General features: G+C 39.5%; 2 protein-coding genes across 3 annotated transcripts; one reads left to right on the top strand and one right to left on the bottom strand.

Moving 5' to 3' along the window:
- Positions 1–234: 234 nt before the first annotated feature.
- gpam (glycerol-3-phosphate acyltransferase, mitochondrial) lies at positions 235–18484 on the bottom strand. Of its 2 annotated transcripts, none has more exons than XM_031749055.2 (21): positions 18211–18484; positions 15233–15370; positions 14954–15073; positions 14353–14426; positions 13452–13565; positions 13130–13279; positions 12933–13032; positions 11526–11662; positions 11078–11177; positions 9587–9799; positions 9244–9357; positions 9058–9143; positions 6729–6841; positions 5704–5774; positions 4967–5234; positions 4604–4761; positions 4113–4190; positions 3827–3964; positions 3508–3697; positions 3172–3230; positions 235–3085 (listed from the first exon to the last, which is right to left on the bottom strand). In XM_031749055.2, the coding sequence occupies exons 2-21, from the start codon at positions 15314–15316 to the stop codon at positions 2969–2971; spliced, it is 2484 nt and encodes an 827-aa protein (XP_031604915.1). In that variant the 5' UTR covers positions 15317–15370; positions 18211–18484; the 3' UTR covers positions 235–2968. The 2 variants fall into 2 exon arrangements, with proteins under 2 accessions (XP_031604915.1, XP_039472284.1); XM_039616350.1 differs by lacking the exon at positions 18211–18484 and adding an exon at positions 17921–18162.
- Positions 18485–18835: 351 nt separating this feature from the next.
- On the top strand, positions 18836–21100 carry LOC116327471 (60S ribosomal protein L19). The gene is made up of 6 exons (XM_031749066.2): positions 18836–18925; positions 19923–20029; positions 20115–20237; positions 20438–20558; positions 20654–20764; positions 20854–21100. Exons 1-6 carry the CDS (start codon positions 18921–18923, stop codon positions 20978–20980), a joined length of 594 nt encoding a protein of 197 aa, XP_031604926.1. The 5' UTR covers positions 18836–18920; the 3' UTR covers positions 20981–21100.
- Positions 21101–21606: the final 506 nt, after the last annotated feature.

The raw sequence follows: 21606 nt of genomic DNA, 5'->3' as shown, positions 1-21606 counted from the left end.
TGTATTTAAATAATTGACCTGTTGAACTTTGAAACTGAAATATGGTGTATTCTCTCTTTAACATGACTATAGTTTATTCTTATTTAATTTTTCATTGTAGTTACCATTCCTAACTCATTTTTATTTAAGCATTAGTTAACTATAACCTTTTACTCCTTTCACACACCAGAAAAATAATCCACTGATAAACTGCTTTTTAGATATAATAGAAGAAATAAAAAGGCAACACCATCATTAATCTATCATTAATTTATTTAAAAACAAAATCTAACAATGCCAATTGTGCTTTGCTTCGATAAAGCAAAAAGAAAAGTGACATATTTTTAGTAGCTGGTGATTCTAACATGTTCTCTCAACTTGTGTATTTTTTTTCCAAGTTACCATCTACAGTGTTCTTTTGGATTCCCAAAATTATTAACATGCACAAAAAAACAAGAAAAACAAACAACAAAAGAATACTACAGTGCATTAAAAAGGCACCTGCTTCCCAGATACAGGCATTTATCCTACATTATACAGAGTAGTGGGATGTGGTTAATGCAGCTTCAGTATCCCACAAGCAGTTCATTAAAAACTATAAATCTGTACCACATCCATCGAGTATTCGACAATATCACAATGACCTTTTTAGATAACATTCAAGAGGTAACACAATTAATCTTCTACACATACAGCTCGCTTTCATCAACACAACTTACACGACATACACAGCGGTAAGGCTGTAAAAGACCATTATTATCAGGTTGAGCAGAGTTCACATTGAAGTGCCGATGATTAAAGGCGACCAGAGGAAACATGCAGTACAGTACGTATAGTGGTTGGATCATGGCAGATGGGTCCCCTGATGAGGAGACTTGTACAGACCGAGGGCTCAGAAATGCTAGAAAGCTCGTGACACTCTCAGAGCACATTCTTGTTTCAGTAACATACTCTTCTGTTCTTCCACATGCTTTAGGTGTCTTTCACCAATATGTAACTTTTTTTTTTCATTTACAAGTTTAGAAAAATATGAAAAATAAACATTACAATGACCTGTAACAAGAAGTGTTGAGCTATCACACGTATTTCCCAATAGAAATATTTATTTAAAGGTCCCAATTCTTCTATTGCCCTGACACATCAACAATGTCCTCACGATCATTCAATAATGATGGCAATTCATTACACTTCCTCCCACGCTTTCAAACTTGCTGCTTCCTCTTTTTTCTGCCATCAAGAAGAGGAGCGGTTTACGTTTATATTCATATTCACTGCAAACTGAAACTGAAAGACACACTTAATATTGACTTAATATTAATGATCGACTTTGTGTTATCAAGTTACTTTACAACAGAATTAGAAACTCGCAGCCAAATGCACAATGCTGTTGTTTCACCATCGTACTTTAACTTCAGCCACTTTGCTTTTTGTTCATTTAAAATTTCACAGTCAGGCATATCTGACTTTTTGATTCCAACACTGAAACACTTAAATGTACTGCAACTATAACAATAATAATAGGAAGAAGAATAGGTAATATCTACTTACTGGTAGCCTAAACTCTATCATAATGTAAGTCAGTGTAAGATTGATTTTATTAAAGAATGTAACTAATGATGGAATTTAAAATTCCATTGCTATATCTAACATGAAAAAAGAATAATTTAACCTGGAAGTTTCGGATGACAGCATTTTTCCTGTTTCCTGTTTGTTTTTGACCTTACAGAGGTCTGTAAAGAGAACACTATACTGCACTCACAATTAGCCAACTGTTCAAAAGAACTGCACTATTTTACCACACTATGCAGCACTTTTATCTCACAAATGCCCAACTATTGCTCTTTCAGCAGCAATGCTATAAAGGCTATACAGCGTGTTAATGATACAAGAAAAAAAAAAAGAAAAAAAAAAAGGTGGTAATCCCAAATATCTGCTTTCCCTGAAAGGCATGCCACAGAGTGTCTGAGCGTGTTGTTATTAGAATAAAAGTGGGTGTGATGGCTGGTATTCATTACTTTAAGTGCTGTGCTGTGTAACATTCATCGAAAAGTGAGGTGTTCTGCAAAAAGAAAAGAGATCAAAGTCACTTTTCATATGAAAAGTGTAAGTGAATGCACTTAGATATTAGTGGTTTGAATGCACTTAACTGTGGGTGGACGTTATTTTAGGCCTCAACTATGGCAGACTTTCAACAGGTACGTATTGCATTCGCTAAGTAAATATTGTTCATGGGCCAAACTGCACACTGATTGTTTTTATCTAAAAAAAACAGCAACTAGAAATAACTGACCTTCGCTGTATGGAGATTTAAATTCATACATTTTGCCACTGAAACCTTGGATATGTACACATTTTGCAGGGGCACTGTATCTCTCGGAGAACAGCGAACTTTTATCTTTGATTACACCAGAGTGCAATAATTTCAGTGCACTATAAATGAAGTTGTTCTACGCTCTATGTACAGGAAACACATTTTAAACTGTAAGATATTAGAGTGCACTGGAGAGAATACGGCAACTTTTTAAACAAGCACAAAGAGTTAACATAAAAATGCCTCTGTTGTTGGTTATGTTTACAGTTATTTTATATGCATATTTTACTTGTTCACTTGTATAGACAAAAGGCAGCTTTGCTTTGTTCAGACTGCACGGTTAAATTTTTTTTTTTTCATATTAAAACCTTTTGACTTCTCCTGCAAAGTTCACATCGAACGATTCCTAGAGGGACCCCTTCAATACACGTGTTAAATCAGCTGTGCGGTTCTAACACAGGGAGTCAGAGACTAAAACACAAAGAAAAAAAAAAAGAAGAAAGGGAAGACTGGCTTCAAGTCTCTTCCGACTAACAGCTGATAGTTAGCTGCTTTTACGTGAAGGCACTTCCTGGTAAAGCTTTCCACAGAGTAGCACCTGGGACTGTTTAGAAGTAACCAGTAGAAGCCCTTTATTGGAAGGAGCCTGGGGTCCGAGCTGGGTGATGCACGACGCGGTCACAGCAGAGTGAAACCTAAGATGTACTGCAGGAGTTTGTTCCGATTTTCCTGAGGTAGAAAGGTGCTGCTTAGCTCCAGAGTCGTCACCTTGTTTTCTCTCCTCTCCTTTAGGACCTGGAGAATAAACAGAAAACAGGAGGTTCAGCTGGAGGACTCTGCACATACCCCAAATACACACAAACAAATGCACACATGCTTACCCCGAGCTCCTTGAATGTCCTCACGGTGTTCTTAACCAGATAATGAGTTGCACTTTCACCTGAATGAAATGAGAATAAGATTATGAAGTGCCTGAAATACATAAACCAGAGACAGGATCTTACTTTTAAAATTTGTCACTAGCTAAATCCTTCTTTAATCTGCTGATAATTTCTTATTTTTCATGTGAATACTACTTATACTTTTGGACTTTATTCCCAGCACCTAAAAAATCATGACTGGAATAACCATTTTCTCATTTTTTAGCAATTTTCTCAATTCCAAGTGGGACGTAACACACTACATTGTGGAGTATGTGGGTGATATTAGGATATTACCATAACCAGCCACTCCTCTTTCTGTGCGTGTGAGCAGGTATCTGAAGAGCCTCTGGGTGTAGTCGGACTCGACCATGGGCTGGCTCAGACTGTGGACGAAGATCGCGGCCCCGCTGTAGGCTTCCAGCACCGGGCTGAGCAGCCGCTGAAGGAAGACAAAGAACTCCTGGTGCTCTGCAGAAACACTCACCTGGAAGACAACACAAACAGACCAAAAGTCAAATAAAGTCATTTTTGATGGTGAACAGTGGATGTTTGGATGTGAATGCTGTGGCGATTGTGTTGGCTGTAAAATTCCAAATGGTGCACGTAAGTATACCTTAAGGTAGCGATCTCTCTGCTCCTCTCCAAAATCGCTGTCCTCATCCTCTTCGTCACTTCTCCAGGAAAGGGGCTCAGCAAACTTTTTGGGCCACGGCTCATCTGTGGGGCTTGGGCTCAGTTCCTCCTGGTCCTCCTGACACACAAAAACAGATCAGATGATCTGAAAGTTTCATTACCCAATAGCAACTATCGCTAAGAGTCCTTCCCAAAACATTCAACTTCTGACATTAGCCGCCATGATCTGTTATTTTTGTCCAGCGGCTGACGGCCTGTAAACTCACCTCTGCCACATAAAGAACTCCATACTGGATCAGCCTGGTTACTGTGTCATGGAAAACCTGGTAAATGGTCTGGCAGGGCTGTGGGACAGACAGGAGAGATGCAGAGACGCTAAAACATGAAACCACATAGGAGTTGAAAATGTACTTTTACAAACAACTACTTGTCAACAAACCTGTTCCATCAGTACTAGTGTAAACTAATATGCAAACCTTGTAAATAATCTTTATAAACAGCGTAGTTTACAGTTACTAATTACAGTGACAGGAATGTCTTATATTCAGATGAACAATGAACACACAGAGATAAAGTGAAGGTTAATTATCTTGTCACAATTGCACAAAACAATGTCTGGCATATATAAAAGGACTCTGTAAACATGTCCACTGCTGAAGAAATGAGGAAGTGGACATGAGGTGGATAACATCATGGATGCTTATGTAAAATGTGTGCAGACATTTGGAGTGATAAAGATGGAATATGCAGGACTTACTGGTGCTACAGCCACCTCATTGATAAGGAAGTGGGAGAGACCAGCGGCCTTGCGGATGAGTCTCTCTTGACTTAGAAGAAGATTACTGGGATTGCCAGGCTGGCGAGCAGACTCTGATTCGATGACCAGCTCTCGCTGCAGCGACAGGACACTACAGGCTGGGGAGGTAGAGGAAAACCTGTGTGTTTAGGACTGCTGAACATAGATTTACTGTCACATCACATTAACTTCAAACAGCAATTTAAACTAACTATTTAAAAAAATTAATTATTCAAGCTTTCTTTACACGTTCAGTATTTTTATCTTAAATAATAACCACAATGATGTACCAAAACAGCACATAATACTGTTGGCATAACTTACCAATGATTGCATCAGAAATGAATACATGGAAAAGGCCATTGCTGTAGAAGTTGAGCTCAAAAAGCGCCGGTACAGTTTGAGTAGGTGCGATGGTAAACTCTCCATTGCGATTAGAACTGCTGGTCACATTGAGGCAGTTCCCCAGGAGGTGGAGCGCACGCATGACCACGTCCTCTGAGTTCCCCGAAAAGCCCAAGTCAAAGTCTCGTGACAGGATCTCCTCCTTCATGTTGAAGAAGTCTTCCACTAGCTTGGACAACACCACACCCTGACACAAAACGAGTAGAAAAAACAAACAAACAACAACATCAGAAACTTTAAAAAAAAAAAAAAAAAAAAAAAGAATATTGGTGAATTATAATAAGCCCACTTCGAAATAATAAAAGTCAAGAAACGAACAAAAAAACTACAAAAGGGCTTTTGGGGTTGTACGCAGCACTGAGCAGATGTCATGACATTAGTGTGTCTGTAGAGGGCAGAGTCTCACAATTAGTGCAAGAGGCGATGAAAGAGAATGCAGGAAGAAATACGATTTTCTAACAGAGTTATCTATTCCTATATTTATGACTTAAGTGCCATGCCCAGGAAGGTGCATACCTGCTAAACGGAAGAGGAACAAGGGAAAAAAACATAGCAAAATACCAGAAGGGGTAGTAATAGCAGGATTTTAAAAAATGTGAGCTGGTGTATCTGGCAGTGACAGAACACGAGAGAGAGGAGGCAACAGCTATACGTACCTGTCTGTGTCTATACAGCAGTAGACAGGCCACAATGTGGGTCGACATGATTGCTGACGATTTATTGGCCGCTATGAGGAGGAGATACAAAAAGGGTATAATAAGCAACACACAACAGAAAGCAAGACTACAATGCTGTAAGCCCCAAACGAAGCTGTGTTCAGTTCCTTTTTATATATGTATGTATGTGTATATATGTATAGCATCCAATCATAGCAGATATCAAGTCAGGAAAGTTTACAGAGTATTACAGAGACAATTCAACCTTGAGCATGATTAAGTGTTGACATAAAAAAAAAGTCTTTTAACATAAAGAAACCTCAGACAGAACCCAACTCAAGGTGGGTGGCTGTCTGATTTAATAGGCTGGGGAGAAAGGATGTAAAAAAGCTATATACTTGTGTTTTTTTAAATATAATTTTAATTAATTCATCAGAGTTTGACTTACTAAAAATAAAATATTAAACAGGCCCAAAAGAGCTGATTATATTGATAGCACTCAAAGGCAGAAAGAAAGAATATGTGAGGGAGCGTGTGAAGACCAGGGTTACTACAGATCACCTCAAGTAGTAATCAAGCCTAGAGGTGCAGGACATTTATGAACAGCTAAGCTGGTACTGCATTCTTCCCCCTCCCCTGTGCTTCCATCCTCCCCTTCACCTTATTGGCTAAAAACAACATGCCATCCAGCTGGTGGCTCTGTGATAGGCTGTTGGTTTAAAAAAAAAAAAGGAAAAAAAAGCTAGTGTAGGAGAATGCAGCTGAATGAGCTGGGGAGAACCGGTTTCTGGAGTGCTATCCCAGGGCAAAACACCCAGAGTGATGTGAAGCGGATGGACTGATGCTGTGCTGTGCTGTATTTCATGAGTGCTGCCTTTGTGAGCAGGTGCACCTTTAGCACAGGATGAAAAGGAGACTTATGTGCTTATTAAAGGGGCAGGGGGGCTTACTGAAGACTTTAAATTATGATTCCTAGTCATCATGCATGTAGTAAACCCACCATCTGCGGGTTGTGATTTTCTTACTAAAGAGAACGTGCTTGGCCAGGTTGTTGATAAGCTGTCGTCTAGAGATGTCCTCAGGCAGCTCTCTGTTCACCTGCTCTTCCTCCTGTCCATCAAACAGCTGAGCATCAGGCCTGGAAGGATAATAACAACAAGCCAACATGTTTTTTACTGTGTCACATACAGTATACATAATTTAAGATGTCAGTTGACATCTTTCACTTCCATTTTTGGAAGCTTGCAGTGTACGTAACCCCCAATAATGTAAGAATTAGAGATGGCACGATACCACTTTTTTATGTCCGATACCGATACCGATATCATAAATTTGGATATCTGCCGATACCGATATGAATCCGATATAGTGTGTTTTTTAATCAATAAAACTGTTTTTTTAATATCTTGCTGCATTTTGTATAAGTTCATACTCAAGTTTAAATAAACAATAACACTAAAGCTATTCTGTTATACCTGCATGTAAAAAATACACTGCACCCAAAATATTTTATAGTTCAGCAACACTGATCAATCTAATAAACTTAAACCTACTCCATCCTCCCTATTCTGGTATTTTAAAGAGTACTTAGCAGAAATATTAAGCAACCTAACTAACAGGGTTGCAAACTCCCAGCAAAAAAAAATAGGGAACCACCCCCCACCCTCCACCTCATGATGCTTAATCGATGTAATCAACTTTAATGCAGGGTGAAAAAAAATGCACAGAATTAAATTATTTTTCAAGAATAATTAAATAGATTCAACATCTTTCTTCAACACAATTGCAGACTGCACAGATGGTACCTTCCCAAAGGAAAAAGTACTATAGCTTACTAGGGTATATTAGACTTAATAGTTACTATATACAGTAATGGACTTCTATACATTTTACATAAGATTAAAACTTTGGGTGTAAGATTCAGATAATTATTTATTAAAAGCTAGACATTTTAAATGAGAATAAGAAAGAAAAGTATTTCTTTGTGCCCCCTTTTCCCTGTTAATGCCCTATCGGCCCCCCTGGCTAAACTTTGCTAGATCCGCCCCTGCACAGTTACCAGCCGTCAGCTACGTAGAAAAGGATCCTGGTGTAGAAAGTAATATTAAATACATTCTAACAACAGCTTATCAAGCTTAAAGGTGCTGCTGTTGTTCCGCCGCTGGTTTCCTCTTTCTGGTGCAAAGTGGGCCAAAAACAAAGAAGAGAGACGGACTCCCGACAGAAAAGCCGATCAGCTGATCATTGATCAGTTTCACGATTGAAGTAGCCACAGGAAGGTGAGGGAGAGAGAGAGAGAGAGGCAGTCGCTCCATATATCGGTTGTTAAGCTTAACATGGGAACGCTTTACAAACATTCAGAGATGAACTTACACACTTGCTTTACTTCTCTCTGGGATAACTTCCTCGGAGATGAAATGCTGGTTTGGTAGCGAGGCTACAAATACACACAGCCGCTCTATCACCTGAGGCATACTGCTCCGACGTGCTACGGTTATGAGCCGAGTTACGCCATGTCGCAAGTTTTGTGAGGTGTTTTTTTTTTATATTTAATGTATCGGATTACATTTTTAATTTCTCACCGATATCCGATCCAGTAATTTATGTCAGTATCGGACCGATACCGATACGTAATATCGGATCGGTCCATCTCTAGTAAGAATATAATAATATTAGGTACTGTAAAATGTAATACACATTAGAATATACAGCCACTACACGGGGATACAGTATTTAAAACCCAAATAAACATAGATGAATGATAATAAACAGACAAAAGAGGAACAAAGTGGCGTGAGAGTGCCCTGTGTCCGACTTCTCTACAAACAATCTGCCCCTGCCGTTAAAAAAGTACTCATCTGATCTCAAGTTAATAGCTTACCAATTATTTGCCATCATTTATCTAACGTGACCTCGGGGTGGTTATCTTACTCTTTTACTTCCTGGCTTTTGCCAGAGTCATTGCATGTCTCATCCAACCGTGCCATTAGCAAAACGTGATATGCCACTATTTCACGTGAGTGTTGAAAAGAGTCTTCCATACAATCTGTCTCGAAAGAGTTGAGATGGTTGTTAATCACCACTATTGGCACAAGTTTTGAAACTGACTGTAGACCAGCTGGGGCAGACTGTAGTCATCCCAGCAACAGTGCTTTATCGCTCGTTTTTACTATGAAGAGACAGCTTTGAACTGATATGACCCCTGCCAGGGCTAACTAACGACCCGTTCTCGAATGTCACAGAGCCTGCCATGAAGTAGCAGGAGGGAGGTATAGAGCTTGGACATGAAGATTGTCCAGGAAGGTCATGACATGTGAGACTACGGAGTGAGCGTGTGTGTATATTTGTACTAACTCTGCAGAAATAATGGTGGGCATCAAAGCATGTTCCAGAGATACAGGTGGTGGACTATGACGGCTTCTCTGGGTGTCCAAGTACTCCTATAATTGACATAAATGTGACATATGTATTCATAAATATATATTCAATTTAAAAAACAAACATGGAAGATTTTCAGCTCTTTTTAGTGTGATTAATCACCTTCAGGGAAAAGGGCTGGTTGAAATCAACGCGGACACAACCGTAGTTCTTCCTCAGCATCCTGAACACACCACATGCTATTCCCCACCAGCTTTCGTTCTTCTTCGGCTTGCCCTAGAACAAGACAGACTTGAAAGTTTCCAAAAATATAGCTATAAGGACACAGCTGCAGCAGTTTGTGTCAAAACATGCTTGGCTCTACCACCAGAAATACATATATTTTCTTCAGTCACAAATTCAAAATCCAAGTAATTTATTTTTCTGTGTATTTTTTTGTTTGTTTTTTGGGGCATGATTTAAAAAAAAACACCTTTGTTGCCACCGACGTCATCCAGACACTCACCAGCTGCTCACTATTGTAGTTTCCCTCAATAATGCGGTCATAGGAGATGCCAACTGGCACCACCAGCACGTCTCCGATGGCCCCCGTGCACATTGTGTCAACCACGATGGACAGCATGCCTGCACGTGCTGGAGATGGCTTACCACTGCGCGACCGAGTCCCCTCCAGAAAGACCTCCAAAAACTGCTGCTGCCGCAACAATTCCTCTGTGTACTACGACAATGACGAAACAAGGAAATGATCAGGTGAATACAGAAAAGGTTTGTGTCAGACAAATGAGAAAAAAACTGCATGTAAAGGTCACAGTATTTTTGGTGAAAATATAATTTGCTGACATCCCGAAGCAGGAAATTCATTTAATAACAAGGTGACAGTTGAGTAAAGTCAAGGCCATGCCAGTACTGTGGTAAGCAGGTTAAACATGAATAGCAGCAACAACAATTTGACTCAAAGTGTAGGAAATCGGGTGCATGCTGAGGTAGCTTTGCTGTATAATGATATCCTCCTGAGTACAGTGTGTACACAGCTGTCTTAACTATGCAGACACTTTTGAGAATAGAAGCTTTGTCCTGAAATAAACTCCAGGCCGTGGCATTCAAAGTAAGCCGGGACGTCTAGGTTCAGTTTTCATGGGAGCAACTGGAGTTGGAGCAGCATGTGACCTTTTTCTACAGCTCGCCTGTGAAAGTTAATTCCATTCTGGTAAGTGACACGTGCGTGCCAGATTAAAATCTCACTTTTTAGCAAATTAAATTACTTTGACCACTTTGAATAATTACAGCTGCAACTTGTGCACTCTTTAGCAAGAAAAAGAGGTAAAATATTGTTTGTATAACAGGATTGAATTTCAGCTCATCATTTCTACTAGCTGCTCATGTCTTGAGCTGATAACTCTTATCTTAAGGACACAATACGAACCTATCTTACAAGCACAATACACTGTTAATTATTGCCAACCCCTTCTGAAGATACAAACTAAGAAAATCTGCCACTCAGATCAACCCATGCAATTAAATAAACCACCTAAGTTTCCTCGCAATTTTGTAGAAAACACACTGAAAATCTTCCAAGTAGTTTTTGATGGCGATGCACTAACAAAAACCTATGAATCTGCAACACAGGCCTGAACATCTACTCGTCATGTGATACAGAAAAACCTATAATCACTAACACTGGGTTACAACCTGTAAATAAAAGGTTAGATGATGTATAAGCCCACCCAATATGCTTAGAGAGCGAAACCGATGACACATGGGTCACTACAATGAAGGAAAGCAGGTTACTTTTACCCAAAAATTTAGTTTGGGCTTAGAAATGACAGGACTGTAGCAGAGTCAAAATAAGTTCTTTAGAAGATATAATGCTAATTACAAAGTAAAACTGGAAAAAAAGACAAGGCTTAAATAACAAAAACATTTCACTCTCTCATTACTCAATAGAAAAGAACACACAGAGGAGAAAACATGAAGAAAACCCTCTCTGCAGACTTACTGCGTGCAAAAGCGATCGGTACAAAATGTCTTTCTTTCCATCTGCAGACTCTTCCATTCTTCGTCGTATGAAGAAACCTCCAAGTTTACGGATCAGGGTGCTGAAAACAAAAAAGTTTTATCAAGTAGTTTCCAAGCTTTTGAATGGGCAGCAACAGCAAACACAAACTCCACAGCTGTCAGCAAATACAGTTTTAATCAGTAATTTCCTCAAGGTACTAATTTGGATTAAGGTGTGACTATGATGGAAAAGGAGGACAGTTTGATACCGAAGCACTTAAAATATAAGGATGACTCATCCTGACACTTCAGGGAACCCATGTTGTAAATACTCATGTAGTACAAAAGGATCAGTGCTGAACATATTTCCAGGGAATTCTTTATTGTTTGAGTTAAACATAAGTACACCTTATTTCCAGATCAATCTTCACACAAGGCCTCATGTTTACCTGAGGATGGGGATGCTTAAGTTGTTTCCAGCAGCGATGTGCGGGGCTTTGATGTTATGACAGAACAGAATCAACGTGATGAGCAGGTAGTCGATGTGGGATTTGTGAACTGGGAGGAAGACCATCGGCACATTTTGCTGCAAAGAAAAGAGAAATAAGCAATTTCTCCTAACACGTTTTTAAGAAGTCTGTATGCGATCAATGTTGAGCACTTTTATTATCTATGAGAAATGTGCAATGACAGAAAATACCTTGTAAATATCACAAGCAAGCAACTAAACACTCAGCTAAACAGCCAGTTTATTACTTGTTCAACTGCTTGTTAACTCACAAGTCTAATCAGCCAATCCCAATAACAGCCCAGGAACTGAATGCATTTAGGTGTGTAAACACAGCCATGATGAACTGCTGAGGTTTAAACCGAGCATCAGAATGGGGAAGAAAAGCCACATTCAAAATCACTTAAATGACCTAAGTGTTGGTGCCAGATGAGCTGATCTAAGTATTTCAGACACTGCTGATCTACTGGGATTTTCCTGTAAAGGAGAAAACATCCAGCAGTTCTTTGAGTGAGAATACCTTGGTGATGTCAGAGGCCAGAGAAAAATGAGCAGACTGCTTTGAGTTGAATTGAACACTTGATTACTGCTGCAAGATTTGGATGGTAAGGTCAAGATCCCGTAGTAGCAACTGAACATCATTTAAACACTAGAACCTAGCTCCGAGTATTGCTACTCATCATACCCATCCCTTTATGGCCACACTGTACCCATCTTCCAGTGTAAATATCACGCCATGTAACAAAGCTTAAATGATCTCAAACTGGTTTCCTGAACATGACAGCAAGTTCACTGTACTCAAATGGCCTCAACAGTCACCAGATCTCAATCAAATGAAGCACCTTTACAGAGTGGTGGAACGACAGATTTGTATCTCAGATGTGCAGCCAAAAAATCTGCTGCAACTGTGTGATGTTATCATGTCAATATTGTTCAAAATCTCTGAGGAATGTTCCTAGTACATTGCTGAATCTGTGCCACAGAGAATTAAAGCAGTACTGAAATCAAAAGGGGGTCCAACCTGGTACTAGCATGGTGTACCTAATAAAGTGGAGTGTATATATAGTGCTAGTTTATGTATATTTACAATTATCAATCATTTACATTCACAAAGCCTCTTCAGTGGTCAGAAATAAAGGCTGCTTCGCTAATTGATCGAGACACAGCAATCAGTGAAGAAGACTATGTACATGAAATACTACATCAGTTTTTGAGCTTTACTGGTTTAGCTGTTACCGTTTTCAGCAATCATAAACAAGTTTTCAATATTAATGGAAAACACAGTCCTACTCATTTTGTGTAGCAGATTGTGCTGAGACAGTTTCTCATGTGTGTATTTGCCCCTCACCTCTGTAGCAGCTTTCTTCACCATTTCCAGCTGTCCTTTGTGGATCTGGATGCTCCAGAAGAAGCCATTAAACAGCCTCAAAAGCACCCAACCAGTTAGCCTGATCCAAAAGAAAAATTAAGATGTAGAACAGAACAATACATAGAGGGAATACTTAAGGCGTTACAATATTGTCATAAACTAAAAAGTACAAATACCTAATGAAGGCTGGGGAAATGTTAGCAACCATCTCTTGGAGGAAGGCCCTGGCTTTCTGCTTTACTTTGCTGACAGCTTTGTGCTCCTGGCCAGGCTGGCTGGCTGCAGCATCCAAGTCTGTTGCTACTGTCACAATAGCATTCTCCACCCTGCAATCAACAAAAGAAGAACACAAACATAAAGCTGCCTCTTCTAACATTCAACGCATTGTCTCCATTTCTCTAAAAAAATGGTTTCTTTATGTCCACCATATCTCAAATTTAGCTACGATTAAAACATAAAGTTTGATGTGGGCTGCAGTTCCTGTATCCTGACTTTTACCTGCTGTTGTTGAGCACGTTATCCACCACGTTCCTGGTGAACATGTCCTTGTGGACATCTCTCTCCACAACGAAAAGCACATAACTCAGTCTGCGCGCCAGCCAGCCCCGCTGTCTGCATGAGCACGCACAGAAACACACTTGCATAAAACCACAAAAATGACACATATTTACATACGAGAAGAGATTCTCAGATATACTCTGATATATGCTGTAAGCTGTGTTATAAACATGAGCCTAGCCTTTAGCACAAAAACACATAAATTAAAGACATAAATCAACTTTCAGATAAGGGACAGTCAGGAAGACTTGCACGACTTTTCATGGTAATATCACATTTCCAGGAACTGCAGAACAATGCATAACCTGAATAACCCAAACACACAGCTTCATCATCAACAGCTGTGTTACAGGTTGGGTTTGCTATACCTTGATGAGCTTTTAAGTAACATAATACTGATTGTGTCAGGGCAAAGCAAACTATGCTAACCCAACCATGCTGAGTACGGTACATCACCATCTCTGTTTACATGCTAATAGAACTAGATATTAACTTATTTCTGCTTTCCCCATTCAGTTTGGAGCATGGTGGCATATATCTTACTGAGTATTGTCAACAAAAGCCAGCCACTGGGTGCATGTGTCTGGTGTCCACTGACAAACACCGTAAATTATTCATCTGTCGACCTTTCCACAATTCCAGAGAGTAATTCTTAAATCCAGTTATTTTACACTGGTTGTTAAGAATTTCACCCTCAATCTGAACTGCATTTAATGGGACTGATTGGAGATCAGAGGACTGACAAGGCAAGTAGAGACTTTCCTGTTCTGCCAAAGCACGACGTGAAGTTTCAGTTGAAGAATGTTCCTAAAGTGGAAGGGAAGCGATAAGCTCTGTTTACCTAGTGTGGGTCTCGTTTATGTAGATGACGTTCCGCAGACCCAGAGATGGAATACTGGGATTGAACAGTCTCTCCTGCAAGGAACAAAAAAGATAAACAATGAGAAAGCAACTTGAGTTAGTTTTGTTTTGCTTTACTTTATAGCTTGTTATGCTTTAATTCTTGTTAAGAAAATAAATTTAACTTCTTTTTCTAATAGCTAATTTTTTATACTATTGCACTAAACCCAATATTAGGTGTTTTAAGTATTGATTTATGTCTAAAAAAAACATTCTTAGAAAATGCCTTGTAACCACTTTTCAGATTTTCACCCGTATCATATAAACACAGGAAGACAACCTGAGATCCCACATATAATTTAATTAGCAAATTAAATAATCAAATTACATTTGAATGCATTATATGAATAATAATGACTTATCTAAAATTAATTTTAATCATGATTTTTTTTAAAGAGGATTGCTTGCTTTTTTGAACAGCCAGGATAGATCGAGTCTAGCAGGAACTGTCCACTCCACATGCTGGCCAATTTCTTTACAAAAAGACCAGAAATCAGCAAATGAACTCAAGTCACAGTTAATTAGCTGCGATGTAATTTTACCCAGCTCTGTGGTGTACAGGAGTGACAGCAGCGCCCCACAAAGGGCCTCTTTCTGTTCAGCAGACCCTCCTTCCACGTGCTGGCGACATTACGCAGGACTGAAGGGCTGGTGCTGCGGTCCTTGAAATGCATGAAAAAAAGATTGATTAGGATGAAGCAAAAGCATCACATGAAAGGACAGTGTGTGCTAAGATGGGATTTATCGCCTTTGATCTTGGGGGGATGCATGGATCTGTTCTGAATGTACAATAAAGAAAAAAAAACTTAATTGCTGCTTACCGACTCTTCATTGGGATGTTTCCAGCGGTTACACCACTGCTCTCCATTGTTGACCTGCAGCAGCAAGCCATCTGACAGCTCCATGCTCTCTGCTGTCTCCTTCCTCTCCCTCCTCGTCACACACCACTAGCTGGCAAGCTGACAGCACACACAAATACTATACAGTTACATTTTTTTAATTTAAGTGATCAATGAATATTAGAGAGTAGCACAAAGAAAATGCACAGCGTTTAAATCCAGCTGGTGGAAAAATACAACCCTCACTGCAGCAATGTATTAAGCTACAGTGGGCGACATAGCTTAGCTCGCCTTCACAAGCTGCCTCTGCTCAGCATTTTGACTGCATGAGCAATGATGGTGAACAACCAGATGTTAACAGCTTCCTTTCAACTTTAAAGCCAAAAGTCAGCACCTCCCACATGAGGCATCTCTGTGCTATTCAGGTTCAGTCAACGCTGGCGTGCTCCGGTTAGACCTGATTTTCTAAGAAAAGTTGGAAGTTATACTGGAAAAACCAACAAGATGCAGTGGGTAATAATGTACATTAATCACTCCAACATCTCAAATGCAGTCTGGTGGGACTAGTTAACAGAGAAGTCAAAGTTTTACTTCTTTAACTGATATGCGAGTAAGCCATTTTAAATAGCAGTGTGACCACAGATGGGGCAAAGACTTCCTCATTTTAGAAAACACACACATTTTCAAACACCAAACAATGCACTTCTAAAGATGTAAATTGAGATCATCATCTGCCCTCAAGACACAGCTGTCGTACTCAACTCCAGCTAACAAGAACCTTAAATTAAATGTACAAACTCAGATATATGCAGCCAAACTACGCTGCTCTTTTTTTGGTTTGGCTTAATGCACACATTAAATATCTGACAATGGAAAAAAACAAAAAAGGGAACCATATAAAGCCTTTAATTTGGGAAGCAGCAGGTTTATGGCACAGAAAAATTATCATTTTATCAAAGGCCTGCAGTTAGACTGAGTAACAACATCAACTACTATGTATGCACTGATTTATTGGCTGAACAGTGCTATCTGACAAGTCACCAGTTCACCATGATGTCTGACAGAGTCAAGTCAAGTCAAGTCAAGTCAAGTCAAGTCAAGCTTTATAGAGGCCCATTGGCAAACAAAAACAAAACAAACAAAAGTAAAACGCCAGTATTGCCCAAGCTGACATTTTAACATGAGTATCAGCTCACAGTTACACAACTGGAGCATCCCTATCAGTGACTATATAGAAATAGTCACTACACAAAATAGCAATCTAAAAATAACATAGTGGGAAGCTTTTCTTTGGCATTTTAAACATAATTTGTCTAATGTGTCTCAAATGACACTTTGCTTTTGTTACACACCAGTTGTCCTGCATAACACTGGTAAGCGTCCTGAAACAAAGTCAAAATTTACAGTAAACACACAATGCTGGAGGATTTTACAATGAACCAAACATAACATAAACACTGAACCTTCCTGAAGAAACAAGGTAAGGGGATAGCTAGACATCAGTAAGGAAAGAGAGAAGATGTGAAGAGATCGCACAAAGGTAATTAAGAGAATGTCTCCGATTAGCCTGGAAATGAGTCATTTTATGAATGAATGCTTACACAGACTGTACAGTATGTGTGTCAGTTAAGAACACTGTTGCTCCATCTTTCTCTGAATAATACGTCTGACTGTCAGCAGACTGGCCTCTTCACAAAAATGTCCCTGCCTAACAACCTTCAATGAATGAATGAACATTGTGACATTGTCCTCCTGTGGTGTCGTGGTTGTAGTAGGTGATGTGCACACAGATGAGGGAAGCAGGGATTTCAAAAGGGTCAATGGCCGAGAGTACTCCAGAAAAACAAAGACCTCCAAGAATGAGGAGCTTGAGGGATTAGATAACAGGTGAAGGTAGCCCTTACACTGCATTAAAGTTTAATGAGTACACGGATAATAACATTCAACGTATGCAAATCCTATAAACTAATTTGAATAATTTTTATGGGACATATCTACATTAGTTTGTATTAATTTCCACTATCTGTTATAACGTCGTCAAATATTTGATTCAATCAGTAATTTCAAAATGAAGTATCATCAAGAAATTATTTAAAAAAAACAACACGCTGAGGCGCTACTATCGAATTACACTGGCAAAGTATGGCCCGGGCCATCTGCCACACAATCACGTTTTATTTACCTTTAGCAAAATCATGCCTGTTCATGCACACTGAAAACCACTGGGTTAATCCGGCAGACAGGCTCAGACCTGCCTTGCAATAAGCAGGTCAAACAGGAGAGGTCTCTTTGTGACAGATGGTCAGTTCAGATAACTAGCTGATCAGACAACAATAGTACCAACCAGCCATGCTCATGTCTAGCTTGGCCGCGGTAACGCGGTACTGTTAAGCTACAGCCGACACCTCGTAGAAACACATTATTGAAAAGTCTCCAGTTTGTACATTTGAATGTTGTTGCGTAAAGTTATTAAAACGTGATGTGAGCAGCTTCCGTGACCGTCTGTGGCACGCTGCATGGCATGCTTCCGAGCTTCATGAGGCACATCTCATCTTACAGATTACGCCGGTATTCACGATGGTCTCCAAGACAGGAGTGACTTTAACCTGTCCTCCACTCAATGTCTTAATCTAGTCTGAATCTTAAATGATTAGCATTAGCCCGGTGTACCTCAGTGCGGGTGGGACATGGAAAAATGTCAAATCCCACATTGCCGGGGGTCGTCTCGAACTCAATGTCAGAGTAAAGTTGACCGACTATGTCGTGTTTTACTGTGAAAAACGGCTCTAAATGATAAGTAATTATCTCTCACAACCGTGTCAACAAGTCCATATTAACGACACAGTTACTGTTTCTATGACAGGACAGGACCGGCGTTACTAACTGTTACTAATAATGCAACGATGTAGCTGTTAGCATTAGCTCTCCAGCCACGCTCGCGAGAATGGACTCTCACTTACCTTGACAACAGTGTTACGCTGAGTCATATCTTAAATGTAAGCTTATCCACAAACAGCCGGCCGCTGAGTATTTCGGTGCGCTTCTTTTGTAACACACTAGCTCCACTGTCCTTGGTACACCGGACAGCACAGCTCTGACACACGGGGATGTGTGACAGGAGGGAGGACCACTTGCGGTGGTTTTGTTTTGGTACAAGCAGCGGTGCCGCTCTGCCACCAGCCAGAAGAGGGCAGCGCGACGCCACTTTGACCACTCTGCGTTGCAATTTGACAACATTAAACACTTAATATAAAGGTTCGTTAGTATTTTTATTTTTTTGTCCATTTTTTTTATTTGGTGTGGAAATGTGTCATCTTGGCAAAGCCTTTTAAAAAAGTTTTTAAAATGCAGTCTTTGAAACATTGGGTTAACGCGCCCTCCAGTGGGCGGATTGATACAAGCATTTTATCGGACCGTACCACTGTGCTACATCAATAGAGTTACGGTGGCTTATTTTAAGGCGCAGTATACCAAAGCCAAAATATTAAGATTATTAATTATTTGTTATTAATTATTAGTTAATTATTTAACTATTCTGTCACTTCATGAACAATTGCTGTATTTACATTTCTATATATTACAGCCACAGTTGTCTCACCCATGGCAATGGCTATAATGGTAGTGTCACAGACGTTCTATTTCCTTCGTTTCTATCAAGCTAGCGGCAGCCATGAGGTAAGCTGGATATTTGAAATTTAATTAAGCTTTTCATTTCTAAGCAGAGTGTAGGAAGTGTTAGAGATTTTTTTTTATTTAAAACAGCGGGGAGAACTGTCTAGCTGACTTTAAGTGAATTCGCTCATTTCTACCAGAATGCGTTTATGGCCTGTGTTGGTAAGCAAACCGTGCTAATATAATGAGACATGTCACAACATGTTAGAAGACAGCCCGTCTACTGAGCCAGGCATCAGCTGTAAAGACTGCAGTGTTTTGACTTTTTTTTTCCAACAAGCTGAGGAATGGATTGAGTGAAATAAAACAGATTTAATAATGAAAGTCAATTATCTCGGCAAGGTGGAGGTGTTACTTGTTGTCATGTGTTTTGGTACTTGGGCTACAATCTCCTTCTCCCAAGTGGAAAACCAACCAGTAAACAAACAAGTTTACTGCACATCTAAAAGTCAGCAAATGCTGTTTCAATCTTTTACAGCCTTTCATCAAAAAAAAAAAAACAAAAAAAAAAAATCTACTCAAATGGGAGTTCAGTAGCTGATTTGTCCATTTATGTAACAGTTTATGACACTCGAAGAAAATAATTTAAATGGTATTTAGCGTTAGGCGCTCGACTGGTCAAGGTCACACCTTCTTGTATAGGCATAAAAAATTAAGTATGAAGTAAAAATGGCTTATGAACACACTCGAGAGTGCTTCTTAGTTGAATGGTGATGGGTAGGCAAAGTTTATTCCATCTCAACAAATAAGATTGTACTACAGAAATGTAGAATGTGACATATTTTTTTCATGTATGTTTTCTGTCACTACCAGAGTGAATTAGTATTAGTAATAGAATAATAAATTCTATTACTAAATTATATCCACACTGGACTTAACTAGATTAAACCAAATCAAATGATAAACTTCTTGTTGCTGTAATATTGGGGTTTTTTGTTTGTTTTTTAGTTTAATAAAAACTATTTCCTACAGTACTTATATAATGATTTTGCTCTTCCAGCATGCTCAGGCTTCAGAAGCGCTTGGCCTCCAGTGTCTTGCGCTGTGGTAAAAAGAAGGTGTGGCTGGACCCCAACGAGACCAATGAGATTGCCAACGCAAACTCTCGTGAGTTGTTTCCTTTGTTTATGTAGCAGGCTCTGGGCTCCTTAAATTTACGCTTTAATTTAAATGAATTTTATTTGGGCTACAGGCCAGCAGATACGAAAACTGGTAAAGGATGGACTGATCATCAGAAAACCTGTGACTGTTCATTCCCGTGCACGCTGCCGCAAGAACACGCTGGCACGCCGCAAGGGACGTCACACGGGTTATGGTGAGTAGTTAGGTTATTGTTATCTTTCCCCAAATTTGCTTTCACTAATAATGTGGCTAATAATTGCTTATTTGGGAAAAGAAAATCAAGTGGTGTGTACATGTTGAGGACTGCTTATAGAAACTGCAAGTAGTGGTAGTTTCAGTATGAACTTGGAGTAAGATAAGAGTTTTATTTCAGTAATATAATTTTCTTTCCAGGTAAGAGAAAGGGCACGGCCAATGCTCGTATGCCAGAGAAGTTGTCATGGATGCGGCGCATGAGAATTCTGCGACGTCTTCTTCGTCGCTACAGGGAGTCCAAAAAAATTGACAGGCACATGTAAGAGTGAATGTCATCACTGATGTACTCACTGATCATGAATAAGGTGTTATGTCAGTTTCATTGATAGATGAGTAATGTTTTGTGTCCTCCAGGTACCACAGTCTCTACCTAAGAGCCAAGGGTAATGTCTTCAAAAACAAACGCATCCTGATGGAGCACATCCACAAATTAAAGGCTGACAAGGCTCGCAAGAAGCTCCTGGCGTATGTTTCCCCTTCTTCTTTTCTTGTATTATTTCAGTCCAAGCGCAGCAACATTTATACACTGAAATTAATTTGTTTCTGTCCTGCAGTGACCAGGCCGAGGCCCGGCGCACAAAGACAAGAGAAGCCCGCAAACGCAGAGAAGAGCGTCTCCAGGCTAAGAAAGAAGAGATCATCAAGAACTTATCAAAGGAGGAGGAAACTACAAAAAAGTGAATCTAAAATGTATTAAAATCTTGTGAGGATCAGATTTTTGTTGTGAATAAATTTGGATAAGATAAATATTATCAGTAATGTTCTTGCCTTGATATTAAAAATGATTTGACATGAAAAGAATACTTTGGAAAACATTTCATTTTGATTATGATTTATATATACCTGAATAAACAGAGGTGAGAGAAGCCCTCTTCTTCTTTTAACATGGCCATATACAGTGGCTTGCAAAAGTATTCGGCCCCCTTGAACTTTTCCACATTTTGTCACATTACAGCCACAAACATTAAGCAATTTTAATGGAATTCCACGTGAAAGACCAACACAAAGTGGTGTACACGTGAGAAGTGCAACGAAAGTCATACATGATTCCAAACATTTTTTACAAATAAATAACTGAAAAGTGGGGTGTGCGTAATTATTCAGCCCCCTGAGTCAATACTTTGTAGAACCACCTTTTGCTGCAATTACAGCTGCCAGTCTTTTAGGGTATGTCTCTACCAGCTTTGCACATAGTGACTGAAATTCTTGCCCATTCTTCTTTGCAAAACAGCTCCAGCTCAGTCAGATTAGATGGACAGCGTTTCTGAACAGCAGTTTTCAGATCTTGCCACAGATTCTCAATTGGA

This window comes from Oreochromis aureus, linkage group 8, assembly GCF_013358895.1.
Source record: "Oreochromis aureus strain Israel breed Guangdong linkage group 8, ZZ_aureus, whole genome shotgun sequence".
Classification (NCBI taxonomy): Eukaryota; Metazoa; Chordata; class Actinopteri; order Cichliformes; family Cichlidae; genus Oreochromis; species Oreochromis aureus.
Note: the sequence above shows the minus strand (reverse complement) of the source record. Positions and strands in the feature narration are given on the sequence as shown.

What these genes read in the sequence shown, in the direction of transcription:
- gpam (XM_031749055.2), bottom strand. Translation starts at nt 15,316, where the DNA reads ATGGAGCTGTCAGATGGCTTGCTGCTGCAGGTCAACAATGGAGAGCAG. An exon ending in ATAAACGAGACCCACACTAG is followed by an intron (nt 13,566 to 14,352) that starts GTAAACAGAGCT and finishes GTGCTCATGCAG; the next exon opens with ACAGCGGGGCTGGCTGGCGC. An exon ending in ACCGATCGCTTTTGCACGCA is followed by an intron (nt 9,800 to 11,077) that starts GTAAGTCTGCAG and finishes TCATTGTCGTAG; the next exon opens with TACACAGAGGAATTGTTGCG.
- LOC116327471 (XM_031749066.2), top strand. An exon ending in GGGACGTCACACGGGTTATG is followed by an intron (nt 20,238 to 20,437) that starts GTGAGTAGTTAG and finishes TTTTCTTTCCAG; the next exon opens with GTAAGAGAAAGGGCACGGCC. An exon ending in GCTCGCAAGAAGCTCCTGGC is followed by an intron (nt 20,765 to 20,853) that starts GTATGTTTCCCC and finishes TCTGTCCTGCAG; the next exon opens with TGACCAGGCCGAGGCCCGGC.